General features: G+C 39.2%; 1 protein-coding gene across 1 annotated transcript in view; it reads right to left on the bottom strand.

Moving 5' to 3' along the window:
* The window catches only part of MKLN1 (muskelin 1, intracellular mediator containing kelch motifs), an 86309-nt gene that overhangs the window by 14201 nt on the left and 50666 nt on the right, over positions 1-21442 (bottom strand). Inside the window, exons 11-15 of the mRNA XM_009998106.1 lie at positions 15207-15419; positions 13371-13592; positions 11517-11646; positions 2962-3109; positions 1967-2081 (exon numbers count right to left, since the gene is read on the bottom strand). Of these exons, the coding sequence (XP_009996408.1) occupies positions 1967-2081; positions 2962-3109; positions 11517-11646; positions 13371-13592; positions 15207-15419 (828 nt within the window). The remainder of the gene's footprint in view (positions 1-1966; positions 2082-2961; positions 3110-11516; positions 11647-13370; positions 13593-15206; positions 15420-21442) is intronic.

Below are 21442 nucleotides of genomic sequence, written 5' to 3'. Positions count from 1 at the left end.
TTTGAAAAAGAAACTTCTATGCTTGTAAGGAAGACTCAGAAAAAAGGGACTTTTTAGACTGCTTCCAGTCAGAGCATTGATGGTGAAGCTGCACTACTACAGCACCACAGCTCACACAAGCAGCCTTTTCCTTGAGTCAGAAAAAAAAAAATTATCTTCCCCAAAGAAAAGAAACACTGGCAGAGTGAGTGGGAAGTTCTAAAAGTGCTCCATGTAAAGTGACAGCAAGCACACTCCATCCAAAAATTGGGAGATGACCAACAGGCCTCTCCCAACATGTTCTGTAAGCTCTAGAGCCTGAATCTGACTTGCAGAGAAAAATTTCCACAGTCCCTGGAGGGGCAGATTTGTCTCACCTCAATACAGCAGCAAGACAACTCGATAAACTACACGGACACAAAGGAAACAGCTAACTGAATAAAGGGTAAAGCAACAAGCCAAAACTGTCTTCAAAAAGAGTTCTAGCAATCCTGATGCAAACCATGGAAATATTAAGTATACCTGTATGCAATAATCATTTTTTTGTTCAAGGTAACTCAAATGAAGTAGAGCCCTTTAACAGTCATTCAGACAGTTTCAGGATAAAACACCTTTGAAATGCAAGGCTAGAATTATGGAGAGACAACAATCTCAAGAAAAGTGTAAGTGTTAAAAAAGGACTTATTTGTTCACAATGTTTGGTATTTCAGACTTTGACCTGCTGATATTAAACATGCCACAAAGGGTCTTCAAATACTGAGGTTCAACAAGTCCAACAGGCTACCTTTTTACCTGGCTTTAAAAATAATCACTCCAAACAATGTATTCTGCATCCCACTGATGTAGGCTCTCCTTATTTATATCAGAGGAGCTTAGAAAGGTCATTGAAACAGAGCTTTCTAAAAATAAGACTCTTCAAAACAAGCACATCAAACAGCTCTTCAGATAAAGCCGGGCAACTGCCATCATTTAGCAACCTTCACAGTAACCTACAAAATACTCCTCTCAATCTCATCATACCTTTACACTTGGAAATAAGCCATTAAAGGCAGAACAGTATTCACTGCCTAATGCCTGTGATGAAGACAAACCATACAAATCCTCCATATAGAAGTTATTCCTCCTTAAAAATCTCTACCCTCAACTTTTGGGCTACTTGTGTTTCCCAAATTTGATTAACATCCCATGGAATAATAAGACTGAAGTACATCTGTCTTTTTCAATTCAGGCTGTTTCAGACTAAACAAAAATTAGAAAAATCTTATTTTAATTGCAAAATATTTGTGAAAGATTAAACATGTCACAGTAATTTAAATTCATAGGCTAATGAAGTTATAGTAACCTAATCTGTGAGTTTGTGTTTTATTGATTACTTTGCACAAAGCTAAAAGTTTACTGAGCAGTCACACACTACAATTTTAAGTACATCTAAGCATGAAAGTGTCCACTGAAGTCAGACTGACAGTTGCTTCTGACATGTAGGGCAAAGTAAGGTACCTCTGTTAGAGCCAATTCTTCACAGTGATTAGTTCATTCAAACACACTATCTCCTTGAAATGTTGCTATCTGTGACCATTTAGAGGGATAAATGTGGCAGCTAAACTAAAGAAATTACTCCACATTCACCAACAGGTTGTGAGATCACGGCCCTGGGAATAATGAGCAAAGCTTCAAGTGTTCTCAAGTATGAGAAACAGGTCATGTCAGGAGCTGCCTGACAGTTGTGTAGAGGTTTAGTACACATCTCATTGTCTCCATTTTGATTTAATCTAGAAGCTATCATGCCTACTTCACATTGACACAAGAGGTAGCTTAGCACCTAATTCCAAAAGATAAAACATTAAATGAAAAGTTACCCACCACATTAACCCAAACATTAACACTATACAAAAAGCTACATTCATTCTACCACCTCTGAAGAAGCAATTACACTGGAAAAGCAATAACACTAAAAAAAATAGTTATGGATGTGTCTGGACCTTCATACCTTATGCAATTCATCATACACCAACTGATGGGCAAATCTTGGGCAGGGCTCCTCTTCCTGAAGGCTTTTACCTGGATTCTCTTTTGCTGCTTGGTCGTTTTTATAGACACAAGACCTGAAATACAAGGCAGCAAGTAATGATTAGTAGTACCGACAGGAAATAGAAAAAGTTACTGAAAGGCTGTAAGGAAAAACAATGTCAACTTGGAACTCTTAGCATAAAACACCAAAGACTTCCTTACTTCTCTCTATTATTTCCCTTAATTATCCCATTCTTAGCTCTACAAAAAACCCATTTGACAACCAGAGAAGGTCATCTTGGCTGAGCACAGTCCTCAATCACAAGCCCAAACATGAAAAAATTCTACAAAGTTTTACTTAAACTTTGGAGGTATCTTTAGATGCTGCCTTATTTGCTGGAAGAATTATCAGTATGCATTATCTTTGAAGTCCCACCCTTGGAATCATTCCAAGCCCAGGCTGTTTGGGGCTCTGAGCAACCTAGTCTAGTGGGAGGTGTCCCTACCCATGCAAGGGGGTTGAAACTAGATGATCTTTGATGTCCCTTCCAACTCAAAGCATTCTGTGATTCTATGATTATGGAGTGTACTATTTTAGAATCACAGAATATGCTGAGTTGAAAGTGACCTATCAGGATCATCAAGTCCAACACCTGACTCCTGCTGCACTGATGATGAGTCCTGGCCTTGAATACTTCCTACAGAAGAAACTTCTTATAATGGCTTACTTCCTCTCACCCCCTCCATCTGCTTCCAGTAAAGAAGTTCAAATTATTTCTCTCCTTCATCTGACTTATTTCCATGATGTCTCTGAAGACTATGAAAAAAGAGGTGCCTCAAGGGAATTCAGCTGTCTTCAACAACTCCACAGTTGTAAGAGGTTACAGAGTTACCTGGGAGACAGAATTGTGTAGGATTGCTTTCTAAAGAAAGTCTTTGTAGATGTTAGAAATAGCATCCCTTTCGTCAACTTACCAGCTGTTCCTCACAATGTCATAAATCCAGAAGGAATTCCTTACATTCTCTTCCCGCTTCTCCTTATCTTTACTGAGCCCTGACAAGACATGGATTTCATTCAGTTCGGGATCAATGGTAGCCCTTTGAGTGAAACCTGTCATTGGAACTGACAAAAAAAGTAAGTTACACACTGAAAACAACAGAGGATCTAGAAAGGAATAGAAGCATCACACACATTCATTTCCCACTTCGTGCAATTCAGCAGATTTTCTCGTATCCATGATCCAAGCAGAAGATTTTATGTAACTACCTCGTCAGCATTCTGGGTTAAAGTGCATCTTAAGTTTAACGTAACTACCTGGTTTGTCCAATTTCTTCTTTTTATTACTTTCACCTTTTCATCTTTCATACAAAAACCAAAACTTGGGACTGAGTGATCCCAAGCTGCTATTTTCTGTGACCTCTGTGGCACAGTGAACTCATTATTTACAACACAGATCAAAACAGGAGCTGTGCAGAAGTCGCCAAGTAAACGGTTTGCTTCTTGCACATGCCCTTCAACCCAGGGAAAGAGGCAGGAGGAGAAGAACATGCACCCAGAGTCTGACTCCTTCCCTGCTAAGGAGGATTCCAAAGCAAATTCCCTTGTTTCCTTCCTATTTTTGAATCCTGAAAAGCACACAAACCATTCTGAGAGCCGCTGTCTCCTAGGGAAAGAAACTGGCAGAACTTTTTGGGAAACTACCAGCTCAGAAACAAGGAGCAAATTGTCTCCAGATAGAGCTAGATGATCCTTGTAGATATGAGTGGAGTGATTTTGTTATTGCCTCATCCATAAAAGGAAGCACTGATTCCAGAAAGCGTAATTTCAAAAGTTAAGAAACACAGAAAAATTAAAGATGAACTCAAGGTTATATAGCTGACAACCTTGCATTGCTTCCTTTAGGACCAAGGTATCAAGGAGGTTTTTTGTATTTTCAAAATAATTGTGGTATAATTATCAAGATACTCTTTGGTTCCACCTTCAGATTTAAAAATGTGGTGAAATACTGAGGATTCCAGCAGTTTTCATCATAATTCCCCGAAAAAGGGTCAGCAAATTTGTTTGGCAGTCCTTCTTGTTTGTTGTATAATTCCTCATTTCCTGTTTCCCTAGGCAACCACCCTTCCAAAATGTATTTGTGAAGAGCACGTGATCTCTGTTTACAGATCCTGTTTGTCTCATTTCTCTTTCTGGGTCAGTCTACAAAGGCTGGTAAAGGCTCCTGGCCTTCAATCAAGATTTTGGCATGAAAAATTCTCAGAACTCTTGTATTTTGCAAATTCTTCCCTGCAATTAACTGTGAATTGCACACAAGGCTTAGACAACAAGCCCTGGGCTAATAAACCATTTAATATTGCTGTTGAGGAGGACACAAAATGGTATTTTGCAAGGCCATTTGGTAAGAGGTTTCAGTCTTGTACTTCAGTCTTCCCTTTGGGTAGGCCAGGAAAGTCATAAACATCAATTAAAAAAAAAATCTGAGCAGCAGTTGGTTTTCTACAGCTTAAACCCCTACTGAAACATTTAACTAAGCCCAAAACCCCAATAATTTCTTAAAAAAAATTAAAAAGCTCGATTCTTATGTAAACTTCAGTAGAAACTGAAAATATGCTCAGATAATTCATTCTCAGAGTCCTGTTGACAAAATCCTTGCTTAAGTTTTTATGGAAAAGCAGGAGGCAGAGCCTTTGGAGCCCTCATCAGCATAAACCTGCCTCTTTTGACCTTAAATTTTGCCACAAAGTTTCAAAGGAAAACTAATCCAGTTTAGAAGCAAATGGGTAGCATAGCAGAGGAGAAAAAACATGGAACAATGCTGGCACAACAACTACATATCTTGTTTTAGCTGCTTACCACAAGGAAGTTTTTAAATAAGACTAATGAGTGCTGTGAAAGTCACCCAATAAGGAAATTGAGAACAGAAAAGACAATTACAGACCAAATATTATGCATTTTTTAAAATTATCATATAGTGTATTTGCTTGCATAGTCAGGGACTGAACTGTTGACTCAAAAAGATTATATTCAAGGCATATTTGAGACATTTCTGGCAGGAGTCACCTAAATATGATCAGCAATGCTAATGTACGTGGAAAATGTCTTTGCAACCCTATCTGCTGCTCTGAACATTGAAGACCATGCTGGGTTTTTAGAAAAATAAGCATGCAAATCTTCAGAGCATTAACACCTCAGGCTCATTGAAATGAAAATTATTATAATTACGAGGCACACACTTGCTATATTACTGTTGGTACAGAAAGCATGTAAAACTTGTCTGTGGAAGTCCCATCCCTCCTCCTGAAATGTTATTAAATAAATTTTGTATCTGGTTTATGCTCAATTTCGTGGAGCTGAAATTATTATTTAAACAATGGAGGAAAAAGCTGCTGAACTTCAGTGCCTCTGATTTTTACTCTTGATTTTAAGGATAGGATTTATCTGCAGCAAGTGCAATCAAAACCAAATTCAAGTCAGTTGTACATCAGTCTTTCCTTGAGACTCTTCGAAATGCAGAATGCCTAGCAAAATAATACACATATAAAAATATCCTTACATTGAGTAAGGGCTCAAGACGAAGAGAAACTGACAAACTGACCTATCTAAGCAACAGTGTATAAGCCATTTTAAAGAAATGCCTTAGGCTAGACAAAGTTGACATCTAGTCTTTTGTAGAAGATCTAACTAGAAAGTTAGATGTAATTATTAAAAAAGACACAAGACAACACACATTTGGTAAACAAGTTCCTGAAAATAAACAGAAAATAAGGCAACCTATTGCACAGTAAGAGGACGACTCTATGATATTTTAAACACAACAGAAACCTCAAAAATATGTTTACCCAGAAAGTCTGGTCCTTGACAAAGCAAAAGGGCTATGAAAATACTCATGACTAACAAACACTTCCACTAGGGGGTAAGAGAGCTTCACCATCTGCAAGTGCAGCAGACTTGCAGTAAAGGCTGGATCCAATTCAATTCATTGTGGTCAGCATATTAGAGAGGAACACAGGATGTAAAGTTGTGAAAAGTATTTGTGATATTTAGGTACCAGAATATAAGTTGGGAGGGAAATTTCATTCTGCATGGGAGACAAAACTGAACCTGTGACAGTTACTGATTGCTTAGAAGATACTGTTTTAATTTTAAGACTCAGAGTCATCAGCAACAAGGAGTGAGAATCAGCCACGTTAAGGGCATTGAAATGCAAGAAATATTATTTGTAATACACTAGCTGCAAGGGGTGCATGAAGTGGTAAGAATAGCAGCACAGTTCACTCACTCTTCTGTTTCTCTGCATAAATCAAGATGTAAATCAATGTGGAGCAAATCTCCACTGATCCCACACTGCTCAGAATGCACCTAGGCCCAGCAATTGCTCAGGCCAGCTGTGGGCAGCCAGCTCCAAGGACAGAAAGCAGCAACTGAGGGCTCAGTCCTGCTTGTTTTAAACACAGCACTGACCTGTCACTGTGCAATATTAACTTGGCTCCTATGACAAGACACCACTGATGGAAGAGGAAAGCTGCACAGAGACATCACTAAACACAACACAATCCTAACAAGCCTAGTAGAAGGAATGCTGTTCTTGTGCCACTAAGGGTTTCCCCCCTCCCCCCTCCCATAATCTCCTTAACCAGTCCAGGGTAGAAGGGCATGCAGTAACTAATTGAAAATAAGGTCTGAAACTTCTCTCCAGAACTTAACATTTACACTTCTTTTTAGATAGTTAAAATGAAAAGCTTATAGCTTCAAAATTTGAAACCAATATTCAGCCACACAGGCTGAATTAGCAGCCAGTTACATAACCAGGTAGTAATTATTGAGAAAGCTTTGAGAAGATGCTGTGCAACCCTGTACAATATAATTTTCATTTAAATATAAGGCACTAGAAAGGGTTTTCTAAAGAAGTGACACACAATGGTACAAAACAGTTATGTTTCCCCTACCACAGTCCCTGCTTACAGGTGCTTATTTGATCTTGGTGACCATTTCAACAAGCTGAGTATTTTTTTGGCTTGTAAGTGTAAACAGCTATAGTTGTTTAAAGCATAATGTTGGCTGCTGCCAGTATCTAAGCAAGAAAACAGATCTTTTACAACAGTTTGCAAGGCAACAAACTGGAGTTCAAACAGATGTGGTTCTCTTAGTACTAGACAGAAGTTTGGAAATTAAATCTCTTCTCTCATTTGAGGGGATACTATAGCATGTTTTTAAACATGTTTTGTAACACAGCACTGGCAAAACAATGATATAAAATTCATATTCCAGAGATCACTTCTAAAGGATTCATGAAGAACAATTAAAGGAATAAAGTTAATTGACAGCCTTTTAGTGCTGCCTTAGTTATGAAACCCTCCAAACACGTTATTGCTAATCCCACTGTAAGTGATTTGCAAGTATTCTCCTCCTCCTGGTGATGTCTTGTGATGAAAAAACAGGAAAAAGCTACATCACATGGATATTGCTGTTCACTAGAATGTGGCACCTTCCTGATGGATTAATTTAAGAAAAAGTGGCAGGTCAGCAAATTACTCCATAGCACTACGTGCAATTCATACAACACTGAAGCAGCACCTCCTGCGAACTTTAATGGGGCAAACCTAGATGAGTGACAGAGATGCATGCAGGCCAGCTGTTGACACAGCAAGATAATGATTATCCTCTTGGATTTTTCATGATGAGACTGCGTTTGGCAGTCAGCCAAGGAGCAACTACAGAGACCATTTGAACAGTTTGGCTGTCATGTTCAAAAAGCGACAACCTGATGTCCAACACTAAGGTCTCTCCCAGGAAACAAGATTTTGGAAAAGAAACAGGTGACTTCCCAGTCTCAACCTCACCTTCATAGTTGGAAGAAAGAATTTTGAGACTGGTTCAGAGAGAGACACAACAAGATGAAGAGCTCATAAGGTCCTTCCCAAAACAAAGTGCTTCTATGGCAAGGGACATGCTGGCCCCTGGCAAGGGGGCCAGTTAACTGTTCCGTTCTTAAACTGAACAAGGGCAAAATACGTCAAATGTCACAAAGACAATCAAAATAAGATTTTCAGATTGCTTGTCTGAGGTAGATGGTGGCCACGTTAGGCTAGCTGTGCTTTCTGTTTTGATTATTGTTTGTCAGATACCATAATGTTTTCCACCAGGGTTTCCTGGACTCGGCTGTGTCGCCTCTGTCCGTGGTGCTTATCCCTGAAACCTCCCATCCACCTGATGCACAGCTCTGGATCTGGAAAGAGCACCTGCCTCAGCAAGGGACCTGGAAATTTCATTGATAGCTCAAAAAAATATTTGCAGTTTGCCCATAAAAACTATTTCACCACTAAAAGGAGCCAGAAGAACACTTAAGGCTTGTTCTCACTTGACTTTGTAAGTTATTTGATGCCAAGGCATATAAGATTATGTCAATTCTCTTGCAGAAGGAAATTTCTCTCTCTGACCAACAGCTCTAACACAGCACCCAAGTCAAGGCCAAACAGGATTATCACAGGAACCTTGACCACAAGTGTTCCCATTAGCTCCCTCAGACCTGAAATAACTGCCCATGATTAGTCATGGATTGCATGCTAAGCAAGTCAGGCAAGCTGTCAGAATAGACTTCAGAAGGCAAATGACACTGGTGGCACCTCTAGAACACGTGTATGCTTCAGAGATACACCCTATAGCATATGCATCCTGGTTTGGGGGTTGTCCTGTTGTTGTGGGGGGTTGGGTTCTTTTAAAGTAAACAAAAGTGTATGACTGCTTTAGGAAGGTATGCCTGTCAACACACATTTCTGCTTCTCCTCCAACCACAAGCTCTCCAACTGTACCACACGTCTTCCAGTTTGTACCACCACTGCATTTCTTCACGTCCAACTCATTATCACAGCTGCATTCTCTCTTCCTCACTCCCATTTTGTCCATTCTCTAGCTGAACTAACAGATTTCTTGCTCCTAACAGTTATCAAGCAGCAGAAAGATAACCTCATTTCACTGCAGTGCCCTCCTTTGATAGCAAAGAAGGGGGGACCAGGTTTGTTGATGCTATGTGCTGGAGAGAGGACCCATGTTCGCTGGCCAATGGCACTTCCCAAACATGAAGAGCTGCCAGACTTCCCATGTTCAAAGCAGATCGAGTCAGGAGACATTTTTAGTAGGCAAAGTTGTGTGCACACCCATCTTTCAGAAACTGTACCTTGATCGAATTTTAATTTTACCCAGGAATGAAAAAAGCACATATAAACTTGCTAAGACTATCACCCCTTACTCACAATCAAGGACATTTAAGTGATATTTATCACTCAATATTCTCTCAAGCACATCACCTATAAAAGGAACTGGTTCCAGGACCAACATCAAAAGCACAACTAAGAGCAAAGAAATGCTAAACAGCATAAATATCTCATCCAGATGACAAGACCAGCAAAACCAGCATATCATTACCATAGTTTTCTAGCATTGCAACAACTCCATATTACTGATATTCCTTAACTACAGTTTACTACATTTTTAAAATATCTTCTTGCTACTCTAATGGAAATTTCAAACAAATGCACAATTAAGTTCTTCTAGAAAGGGGAAAAATAGCTCAACTAATAATAGAACTGAATGCCACATGCAAGCCAGGAACAAAATGTAATCACAGGATTTTATAGGAACATTTAGGTCAGGCATTCTCAGCTTGACTCATCACACCAAGCAGCTTTAAACTTCACAGCGACCAGTCAGGGAATCACTTTGTTCACACAGATCAAAATGGTATATCACCATCTAACAAGAGCACAATTAAGACTTGCTTTTTTAGGGGTGAAAAGAGTGTTGTCAGCATTTGCTGTCTGAATGTCACAAGTATTTTGTTCTCTTCTTGTTAAAATGCAATTAATCCTAGCATTTTCTTTCAAAAGCAAGGGAAACATTCAAATCTGTTTGTTTACTTTCTACACATAGGAGAGCAGTAAACTGAAAATCTACTCATGAATTATTTCCAATGAGTCATTTTCTTACAAAGTCAACTATTCACCACTTAGGGGCCTGTGGGAATAGGGGAGGATGGCTAAATATTACAGTCGCATTTGCTTAATCAAACGTTGCAGTTAATGTACTTGCTGAGAAGCAGAGCTCAGTGTCTTCTCCAGCCGTGAGGTAAACTCAGTATCTTTAAATCTGGACATAGGTGTCAGCTTAAAGCCACGTGTTTTAAAGCTTCTGGCTACAAAGAAGTGTAGCTCTAGAAAAGCAAAATGGCAGAATACTAGCAATTACACAGGAATAAAAAATAATCAATTCTTTAAAAACTGTAAGGACAACAGTGTGTGGGTGTGTGTAGAGCAACATTAGGCAACATGCAGGCACCTTAATAAAGAAGACTGTCAACAATACAAGCTGATTCTTTCTTGGAAGCACTCAAGTAAATAAATGCCTCCAGAGAATAAGAGCTTGGGTACTCTTCTCCCTCATTGGCATAACTAAATTAACAAGCAAACAGTAACTCACAACCACCAATAATTCATTTCAAAAGCTCAGCAAAATTACTTGCTAAAAATGAAGGCTGATCAAAATAAGGAGGGCAGATGAAAATCAAGATAAGTTCACTTCCTGGGATTTTTATAGCTGGAGAAAGAGAAAAAAAGATCCTGACTACATATACACAATATGAGAAATACTCATAACTTCTCTCCTATGGTAGCACACACTGCAAGACAAATTTCCACTTCTGAGCTACACGCTGGAAATCAGGATATTTGCAACACAGGAAAATGATGTATTTATACATGCAGAAATCCTTTTGGGAAAAAAAAGAACCTTGTTCTCTATGTCATTTGAGGAAAAGAGGTAAAAAAAAATAAATCAGTTTTTCTATGGTTTTGCTACAATGCTTTTGGGTGTTTTTAAATGTTTCTGGTATAGAAAACTATGCCTGATGTATATAGCTCCAGTGGCATGAACCACACAGGCCTGAAGCCTTTGCTCCCTCCTCCTACCTTTTTTTACCTGCCTAATAATTTAGTACAAGAATAACAAGACAACAAGTCTCATCTTTCCAGTTACCTCCTGCCAGGCAAAAATCCTCTGTCTCTGTACTCCAATTCTGTTTCTGACCATATTACCTGCTTTTCTGCATCTCAACCCAAGCAGATTATTTCTATTTTACGGCACATTTCACTTGGTGAAAACTAGAAAACACTGCTCTCTCCTTTCCTGGTTTAAAGAGAATTATTTTTTTCAGTCTTTTATTTTGTTTTTGCTGGAGTTTCAAAGGAGGTATTTTTACTTCTTATTTAGCTGAATATTTTTTTTCTTCTTTTGAGTAGCTATGTGGTTTCATGCATCAATTATTTGTATTGTGCTAAAGACAATGAGTGTCAAATGACAGGAAGGACAAAAGAGCTGGCATAAGTTTAACCTATATACTGGGGGGTTTACTTGGGTACATAAGGCTAGTTAAGGATGCTAACCTGATACCATAAGACACTGAGACTGGCCTTTGACCTACTTTATGTACTTCTCATTGTCCCAAAAGGAAGAAATGAGTATGTAGTTATAGTCTTACCCATTCCTGAATCTTTCTTGGTGCCATCAGATATGATGTCCACGTGATCACTGTCTACATCGTAACTGAAGAAGTCGTTCAAGTAAGTCTTTGATCTCTGGCCACCAAACACATACAAGCAGCGATTTTTCTAGAATGGAAACAACAAGTATGCCTTTACCAAGGTCAAGAAAGTACGCTGGCCAACTGTAAACATTAAAAAAACAAAAACAAATCAAAGAGTAACAGATACATTTCTTCTAAGTTTAAAATCGCGCCTTAACTATCAGGCCCACCAACCTTTCTTTTTAAAATACCTTTTACCTTTATCTCTTCAAAGATTAGCAGGGAAAAATAATGCAAAGCAGTTTATTATACCCAAACTCAATAAAAACATCACAATTCTTGATCTGACTCTTGTAATGATTTCTCAGTTTCAAGAGCTAAACCATTAAGGGCTCACAGCTTCTCCACCCCAAAAAGCCTATTACACATGCAGCATTAAGGACTTGGGTTTCATACTCCATATAAAAGAACAAACCTGGATCCAACAGTTTCAGCTTGAGATTGATCAGGCACATTTTTACACAGTTAACTACTGTAGCCTTGCCTGATTAAGCTGTAACTTCAGAGTATTAAAAGAGCAATTAATTTTTCAAGTTTAACATTCTCCATGTCTAAAAACCATTAGATCATAACTTGGCTGTTAAAAAAAAAAAGGAACAAAAGACAGACTGTAAGAGAAACCATCCAGGTACCAGCACTTCACTAAGCTCAGAACATGGAAATGGCAAGAAGCAAACCAAGAATAACAGGTTTATTACTTCTTTCAATTTTGCCAAGTGGAAAGTCCATAAGAGGAAGATTATTTTTCTTTCTAATGGTTGAGAAAACAGCAAAGGTCTTAAACTTCCATGATCTGTGCTCACAGAAACCTGCATTAATTTACCACAGAGACACTTGAGAAAGTCTCTGGTACCTGTGCAGAATTTTGTGAGGCAACATGTTTTTGACCACACTTTAGAGAGCCATTCAAAACAAAAAATTAAATTGAAAGCTCTGAAAGCACAGTATTCACTATAAAAATTCTGACCTTTCATTTGAAAGAGAAATAAACTCAAATTGTTCAAATGGGTCCATTTTTAATTGGTGGTAGCAGTAAACACTTGAATGCCACAATATTAATTTTAATTCTCTTCCTTCTCACCCCCAAGTCAGAGTTTAATGTCACCAAAACACCCCCATTCTGCACTTAAGGAAACATAGTTGATGAGCACAACTGGAAACGCAATGGAAGATTATTATTTTTTAATACCCAATAAAAAAGTACTACACAGCCTCCTCTGCCTTTCTATCAGGCTCTGAATGAAGTGCTCATAATGCCAGCTGTGCCCAGCTGTTAACAGCTGCTCAAGACAACAAGCAGCAGCTGGGTGCTCAAGCACTGAGCAACACAAGACCTGTGCATCCCACCACCCACCCAGCAAGCCCCTGCACTAGCCAAGTTTGCCATTCCAGTAACCATACAGGGTATTTATGAGACCAGAAGCTTCTAAGCTGTTCCACCAACTCTAAAAGAAAAACTCAAGCAGAACCATACCCTTGGGGTCTCTTTACCACTATTCAATTAAAATCAAGTATTTAAATTTCACCTTCCTTTTTATTTGAAACTTTATTCTGTTCCAAGTCATGAAAGCTCCAAGCCTTGAATCAGTACCACCTGCACTTACCAGAGAAGCATCAGAATGTCAGTGAACACAAAATCCAGACACACCACTGGGAGGGATTAAAGTTTCAAACTTGCAAGAAAAATCAAAACCAGATGTCATCCTTAAAGCATGGCATCATGAATCAAAGTATGGTTTGAATACTTACAGAATGGAACAACATACAGTGTCCTATTCGGGACTGGATATCCTCCGGTCCAGCATTACAAGAATCCTCTCTCAAAAGTTTCCATGTCTGACACTGACAGTCAAAAGCAAACAACCCACTGAACTGAGGTTCACTGGCTCTGCTGTCATCCACACTGCCATTGCAGGTCAGAATTCTGCCTCCAAAGGTATAAATCATGTGTTTTTCAGAATCCATACACATCTGTAGGAACAAAGTAAGTATTCTTAAGTTAGCACACAGACTTGAACTCATGAAGATTTAAGATTAAACATCTGTCCCCTGCAAGTGATACCTAGTAAGACAATATTCTGCACACCTCCTGAACCTCTAATGAATAGAAAAGAACCATGGAATGGCTTGGGTTGGAAAAGACCTTAAAGATAATCCAGTTCCAACCTATTTGACATGGACGTGGGACATCATCCACTAGACCAGGTTGCTCAGAGCCCCATCCACCCTGGCCTCAAACACTTCCAGGGAGGGGGCATCCACAACATCCCCAGGCAGCCTGGGCCAGTGCCTCACCACCCTCACCCTTCTATGATTCTACGACACTGCAACAGAAGTATGTTGATTTCCAAAGCCTGAACTCAGGTTATTGCACAAGTGATGTATCTCAGTACAAATCAGACAAAACTCCCTGACTCCAGGTGATGTTTTCAGACACAGTGCAACTCAGAGGGTTACAAAACACCAGGGAAGAAAATAAATAAATAAATTAAAAGGCAAGATTACAGTAAGATAGTGATGCTACTCAGCAAAGCCTACACAAAACACTTCCAGTGCAGCACATTTTTGTGAAGGTTAAAAAAAAGCTGCTATCACAGCAGGTACTGGGGGAGAGAAGAGAAAGAGCTGCAGACTGATAAAGAATTCAGGGAGGACATTCTTTCCTAAGAGACAGCAGGGGGAAAAAGCAACTACTTGAGAAGCAGGAAAACAGGGTACCCAGAGTAGCCTTGCAAACTAACCATTTACTTTTGCCTTTTGCCCAAAACCTGGGAGACTGGTATTCGTTATTAATAGCACAGAAAGACTGACTGGATTTTGTTCTGCAGACAACGCGGATCTTTCATTTTTTTATGTCAGCAGAAACACATATTGTGCTGGCAAACAACAGCTTTGGTTACAAAACAGCTAGTACCAATAAAAGCAGTTCACAGGCTGCTTTAAAACTGAGTACTGATGTGCTGTTTCTTGGCTGTGCTTTATAAAAATCAATTAAGAACAAATCACCTTTTTCAAGTACACAAGTCATTAAAAACATAAGTTAAAAAAGTATTCAGTTTAAACACACAGACAAGCATGGTTTTTTAAAAGATTAGTAGCTTCTCCCCTAAGGTATTTCGATCTCAAAGAAAGCACATTCTACAAATTTAAAAGATAAACAATCTTGAAAGAATCCTGATCTTGTCAGCATCATTGCAGAAGCTTGCTCATACTCTTTTTTCCAAAGGTACCATACACAGATTTGCAAGTTGTTCCCAAATGCCCTCTGAACAGGCAGAGCAGCAAACCCAGCTCAACAAGACTGATTAAAAACAGCTGAACTGTGCTTTGAGCTTTAATAAAATGTCTTAATAAAATGAATTGCTTTGTAAAGCTTTTTATGATCCTTCTGACTCGATTCTGTTAGAATTCCAGCAATCAGTGGCATCAGATAAAAATGCTATTAGAATTTAACTGAGAGAAAACCACAGCTTTCCTCGTCACTGCCACGTTACCTGGTATAGCCCTTCCCAATCACAGGAGGCTACAACCAAGATTGTTTCACAAACCTTGAGGACTTGGATTAAGAGTATTAATGGAGCTGACCTGATGATCAAAGACCAGCTTTGGACCTCCATCCGCTGCAGTGTCTTCACTTAGTAACATCCATGTGTTGGTGTCAATGTCATAGCGATAGAAGTCACTTTTCAGAGACTTGCTGTTCCTCACAGAGGAATCCAGGTAGCGTCCCAGCGTGTAGATCTGCCTTCGCTGGATGTCAATGCACATCTTGTGACAAGATCTGGCACTGGGACCACTCTAAGAAAGAAAACAACCAGAAAAATATAGAACATCATGTGCTTAATGTTGCTCCAGGTAGGGCAAATAAGTACTATCAGCAACGGGATATCCTTCGAGAATTCAAGAAAATCTGCTTGTAATCAAACAAATCCAGGATTAATACATAACTATCTATATAACAGGACATTTCATAACTTCTTTGTCCTTTATAAAGTCACCAGCAAAAACCTAGTGCATTTTTAAAACAAACTTGGGCCTTGAAGTTTTGTGTAAGATTCCTGAGAAAACAGACTGTTTCCTCCAGAAGTGATTCTCAGGTGTGTGAAAGCTACTTGATCATTTAAAATAACAGAACTTGATACATGAGAGGCAAAATTAAGATGTCAAAGCCTATAAATAGCTACATAGGAAGAAGATTAAGAAGTGTTCTATCACAAGAGCCTGTTTTATTAATAGGCTGTTTTCTAACAGATCATAATCAGACACTCCCACAAGCAATCACAGCCCATAATGGGTCTTTTAAGGTAACAAAAGCACTCCCTCTCCTTCACAAATAGATACTGCCATTCCAGCCTCCAACTACAAGAAAGTTTCCCACGGTAAGTAAAACTACCCTGAGTTATGATCATCAAGAGAAAGACAGAGGCTCCCTGTCAAATTATTATGTGCTTACCCATCCAGGAGCGCTCAATCATAGAGTGATTTATTCAGTCACATTACAACCATGCTACGCAGGTCTGAGCAGTATCCTTTCTGCTTCCCAGATAATTTTAAGAGCCTTCATGCCTCGTCTTGAGGCACGAAAGTGATACTTCTGTACTCCGTAATACTAGAAATTGATATGAGCAAAGCCTTATTTGCAAAACATGAGACAAAGGAAAGAGGAAAAAAAACCTAGCATCAGGCTTATAAAGAAAGTATATAGCTTGTTTGTCCTTAGTTTGTATAATGTTGGCACTTCATAAATGAGGATGCCAGAACCAGGCTGGCTAGCTATATTTTTGAGTCTGGAAACCAACATTGTACTATGTACAGAGACTGAAGTATGGAAAAAAAAAAATCTATTAAAATCTATTGAAATATAAAGATTAGGCAGAGATGTAACATAAATCACCATTTGTTAGAAGACTTTAAGAAAAGTAGTCATATCACACCAAATAGTCAGCATAATATTTGCTCTGTGTGTTACCAAATACTGCATTTACATACAATAAATCTCTGTAATTCTACTATTTCATAGAAGGAATCAAACTGAAATTATTGATGAAATCTGAAATGCATTGACAGAACATATTTCACTATATTGGATAAAATATGAGAGGAAACAATATATTTCTATAGTCCACACTCCACTCATGTTAAGTCAATTTCTTTAAGAACAGCTACAAGAAACTGTTAACAGTAACTCAAATGACAATCTGAAGAGGTAGAATGAATTGTTCATACTTTGCAAATAGGAAGCATTATGTTGGCAATGATTACAGCTTTGAGGATTAGTTACTTCATGGTAATTAAGATAATTTTCTGGAAAAAAAGAAATACTGATAGAAGTTAAATATTAGCATAAAATCCTAAAATGCAGCAAAAATTCATTCATTGCCCCTGGTCATACGGAAGAAAGTGACAAAAAAAGGCAGCAACGTGCTTTACCTTGTTCCTAGAAAATATAAAACAATCTTCCAAAGGACCCTGTTCTAAACACAAAGGGTAGTTTCTTTGCATGAAAAATACCCATTTGTGTATTCACAAAGATTGTCCCTGATTCACAAAACAGTAACCTCAGTAGACAAAATCCAGCTCTAGTTATGCAGCTGGGACACTTAAAGATATGTCGTTGTTCCCCTGCCAAAGAGCACATATTTGCCTTGGCAAAAACGTTAAGACCTACCTGCGCTGCCTGACTCTCCCCTCTTTGTCAGATCCTTGCAGTTCTTTAATTGTAGCCACTAATTTCAATATCTTCCCCCACTCCCTGACCTCCCTATGCTCTAGAGGCCAAAATAAATCCTACCAAATTTGCTCAAATAATGTCTTTGGCCCGATCAGGAATAAATCTCCAAGTTTGCAATTTCCAGACCTGCCTTACCTTGAAGAGCTGCATTGTCTACTGACATTTGAGTAGAGACATGAGGCTGAGACACTCAGCACCTACAACACCAGTTTCAAGTCACTGGCATCAACAGCAGAGGTACTTTACTGGCTAAGTATAGACACAGAAATCTCAACTTCTAAGACTGTGTTAAAATGAGAAAACAATTCAGGAACAATATCTTTTCTTGAATTATGTACTGGTTAGGTCTCAGATAGTAAAATCTGCCTTTTTAAAGGGCTACTACACGTTTTAAGATTTTCATTACATGGACACAGAAACTTCACCTTAAGTGCACTTCAGAACTTCAATTTCATCAACGTGCAGAGCCTGCCATACCATGAACTCTTGTAATAAAGACAACTTGTTCTAATTCATAACCTTTTCTCAAAGAAACTGGAATTATTCCTGGATACCAATTACAAGATCAAATGGAACCTGCCAAAAGTTTCCAAATTGTTCTACATGTTGAGCAACACAAGTAAATAACTCCAATGAACAGTAGTACATATTGATTTGACATTGGAAGCCAGAGGAGGGAAAAGGCCTAAATTTGTGTTCACTTGAGAGCTACTTAACTTGACCATGGAAGTCCTTGTAGTATGTATATACTTCATTGAGGGATACAAAGTCCATTTACAATGACAGAAACGAGCAGACACTAAACATGAATAAAACACTCCAAGGCACATGTGGTTAAGTGAATTGAGAGCCTGTGGGTGGCTGCAAATATTCATCCAAAGACGTGTACTTCATGCACACACAATGGCAAGCCTGTTGCTTCAACAAAGAACACACTGCCACAACTTGTCATGGAGAAAGTGACCCACCAAATTCAAAGGGGAGTTTATTTATTCCAGAGTGTACAAAGAACCTTGACTGATAAGCAGCAAGTGAGAAAATCCAACCATAATAGACATGACTCTTGAATCTACAGTTGAAGAGAGCAAGTAAATTTAGAAAGCAGGAGAACAACCTTTTGTTCTGCCAGGATACAGACTGGCTGGTGTTCCATGAGTTAGCATCCCAAGGTGAGTTAATCTTACTAGATATCTCTATACCCTTAATCAAATTTGGGCCTTATCACCAAAGATACTTCTTGTGTGTCTGCAGTTTAGCTATTGTACTTGCTACTCCTTTAAGCATACTAGCTACCATTCCCAAACATATGAGCTAATAAAGACAGTTTCACCTGCACACTGGTAACCACAGGAGATTAAATACGCCGCAGTCTTGAGCTGAACAGAAGGCAAATCAAAGTTTTGAGCCATTTGCAATCATCTGCTCCTGTCGTTATCTGAAGTCATAACAAATCAGTGCAAGACTTCTCATTAAGTACTTTCTCTTTAGATCCAGTTTGACTGAGCTGTCTGCAAAGTTGCTAGGCATGTGGAATCTACATTTTTGCAGACGAAGCTTCAAGAACAGATTGACTGCATTACTTCCTAAGGAGAGGCATTACTTCCTAAAGAGAAGCATTAATTCCTAAAGAGAAGACATCTCAGTTAAAATAGACTCCAGTTAAGTCACAACCAGCAACCGCCCAAACGATCTGCACGAACAACAGCTTTGGGGACTCTTTCCAATTCTCATCAGGAAGCTCCTGGCACAAACACTGCAGAAACCACACGTGAGAAGCTTGTGACTAGGCTAAGTTCTTATTCAGATGGCAAGCAATGTGCTACGCTGCTTTGGACAGTCCCTCTGCTTATGCCAAGGCCATAATGGCAATAGTGAAGCATTAGCATATCACATTTCTAACCTACAGGACACCAAACAATATCAAAGCATGGGCTCTGTTCAGTTTCTGTGGAACTCAGTAAGTGCCCACATGGAGCTAAGACTAACCTGAACAAAATGGCTCTCTGCCACCCAGCACCACCATACAATTAGCACAGCATAACAAAGGCTAAAACAGATGAAACAGTATGTGCCATGGCCCCATTTTAAAGTGCTATGAAATAGCAAGGTTCTGTGCCCTACTCTAAAATCCTGCCTCAAACAGGCTGATCTTGATGCAACTCCTCTGATGTCTTAAAATACAGATAAATGCCCTGATGAGAGTAGGATGGTATGGAAAAGAATGGGGCATGCATAACTAGGAGCACCCAAGACAGGCTTTCAATCCTTTAAGCACCCAGGAGCTACCCAGGCCAAATAGGATTTTTTGGTTTCGTCAGTGCTACACGAAATTCAATTGTGCAATGCCAAGTGAATACACAGTATACTTTATGAAAAGCCTTCTCAACATGCTAAGCCACTTTATAAAATCTAATTAGAGCTTTCTTCATTTAACTTGCAAATGCCGAAAGCAATTATCCCACTTAAGGACTAACTTACAAAACGTTTTCAAAAAGCAACACAACAGCACCAAGAGACAACACTGCCTCCTTCGAATAACTGATTTGTTCCTATAGGGGAGAGAAAGGATTGGGACTCAACTCCTCAGGGTAGGGTCTGCTCAAATAGCTGTTTATGCCAGGATCAGCATGCATCAACAGAACAGCAGCATCCTGGCATATTCCACTAATGCACAAACGTGGTTAACTTTCATTTTTTGTTTTGTGTTAAACAAATGTCCTATGAACCTACTTTCATGTGAACAGGACAGTAAGAAGCCAGTTCCACTCCCCATCCCACCTCCCAAAGACTGGAAGAACTTGGCTTCTTTTACTTATCATAACCTTTTGAGAATAAAGGGTTTTCAGTTGCAAGAAAATCTGTTTTATTCAGACTGATCCAGATGAAAAACCTCAGGAGCAAGCCTGGACCCTGTTCAAGAGTCAGGGAAATAAAAACAAAGAACAGCTGACTAATTCTCCCTTCTTGGTGCTGTAAAAGACTGAATGGAATGTGAACACTGCCTCCAGTATAAAGTTCAAAAATAAGCGTCATGAGGTAAATGCTCTTGTCCTAAAGCAAACTAGGACGAGGACATAAAAAGACACAAACAACCTACTTTGTTTCCAGTTCTGAGAGCAAGCTGTCATGCAACAAATAGTCCCTCCTGCCTACACACAACTTCAGAGATTAATGGCTCTCATTTCCCAGTTTCAGAGTATAATTTATTTCCTCCTTCCCCTCGCCCCCCCTCCCAAAACAAAAAAAAAAGTTGTCCATAATCTTGAAAATGAAAGGAAATTATTATTCTTGGCGTTCATTCAAGTCTGTATACTTTTTAAGATGAGAGCCTGTTAGGGCTTTATCAATGCCAGCCTTCAGCTAATGCATACTCCCAAAACATTCACATTAAAGCAAATAGTTTAAAGCTATACTCTAGTTGACTAGTAAATTCAGCAAGAGAAACAACTACAGCCATACAGAGATTAAAACATTTTCATCCCATACAAGTTGCTCACAGGAGGCGTTTTAGATTTTTCATACCTAGGGTGCCAGAAACCTAACAAAAAGAGTTGAATATTTAGTTTTTTAAGGCAGCATAGGGCACTTGTCTTGCCCATCAGCCCAAAACACAAAGCAAAATAAGGGGAGGCTGATGTATTGCTTCCAATGCCCATGCAATCACCAACCACATGCCAGAAGCACCATGTCATGAGACAGAGCAGGGCCTTCTATGTTCAGGCACAAAAGAGCAGCATCATGACAGTGCTCATGGCCAGAACAGCCCAGCACAGGCACACTGCCATCTATCTACAGGAACTTCTTCAATGTGCAAGATCCTCCCACAAACAGCATATACCAGTTACTTATTCCTAATCTGTAAGATTGCAAAAATCCATTCTACAACTGTCATTTTGGGGCCAAGAATAAAGCTAGGGAGAGGCTTTTTACAAGGGCATATAGCAAGATGACAAGGGATAGTGGCTTAAAACTGAAAGAGGGGAGATTTAGGTCAGACATTAGGAGGAAATTCTTCCCTGCGAGGGCAGTGAGACACTGGCAGAGGTTGCTCAGGGAAGCTGTGGATGTCCCATCCCTGGAAGTTTTCAAG

Source organism: Chaetura pelagica, unplaced genomic scaffold (genome assembly GCF_000747805.2).
Source record: "Chaetura pelagica isolate M959 unplaced genomic scaffold, ChaPel_1.0 scaffold224, whole genome shotgun sequence".
Lineage (NCBI taxonomy): Eukaryota > Metazoa > Chordata > Aves > Apodiformes > Apodidae > Chaetura > Chaetura pelagica.
Note: the sequence above shows the minus strand (reverse complement) of the source record. Positions and strands in the feature narration are given on the sequence as shown.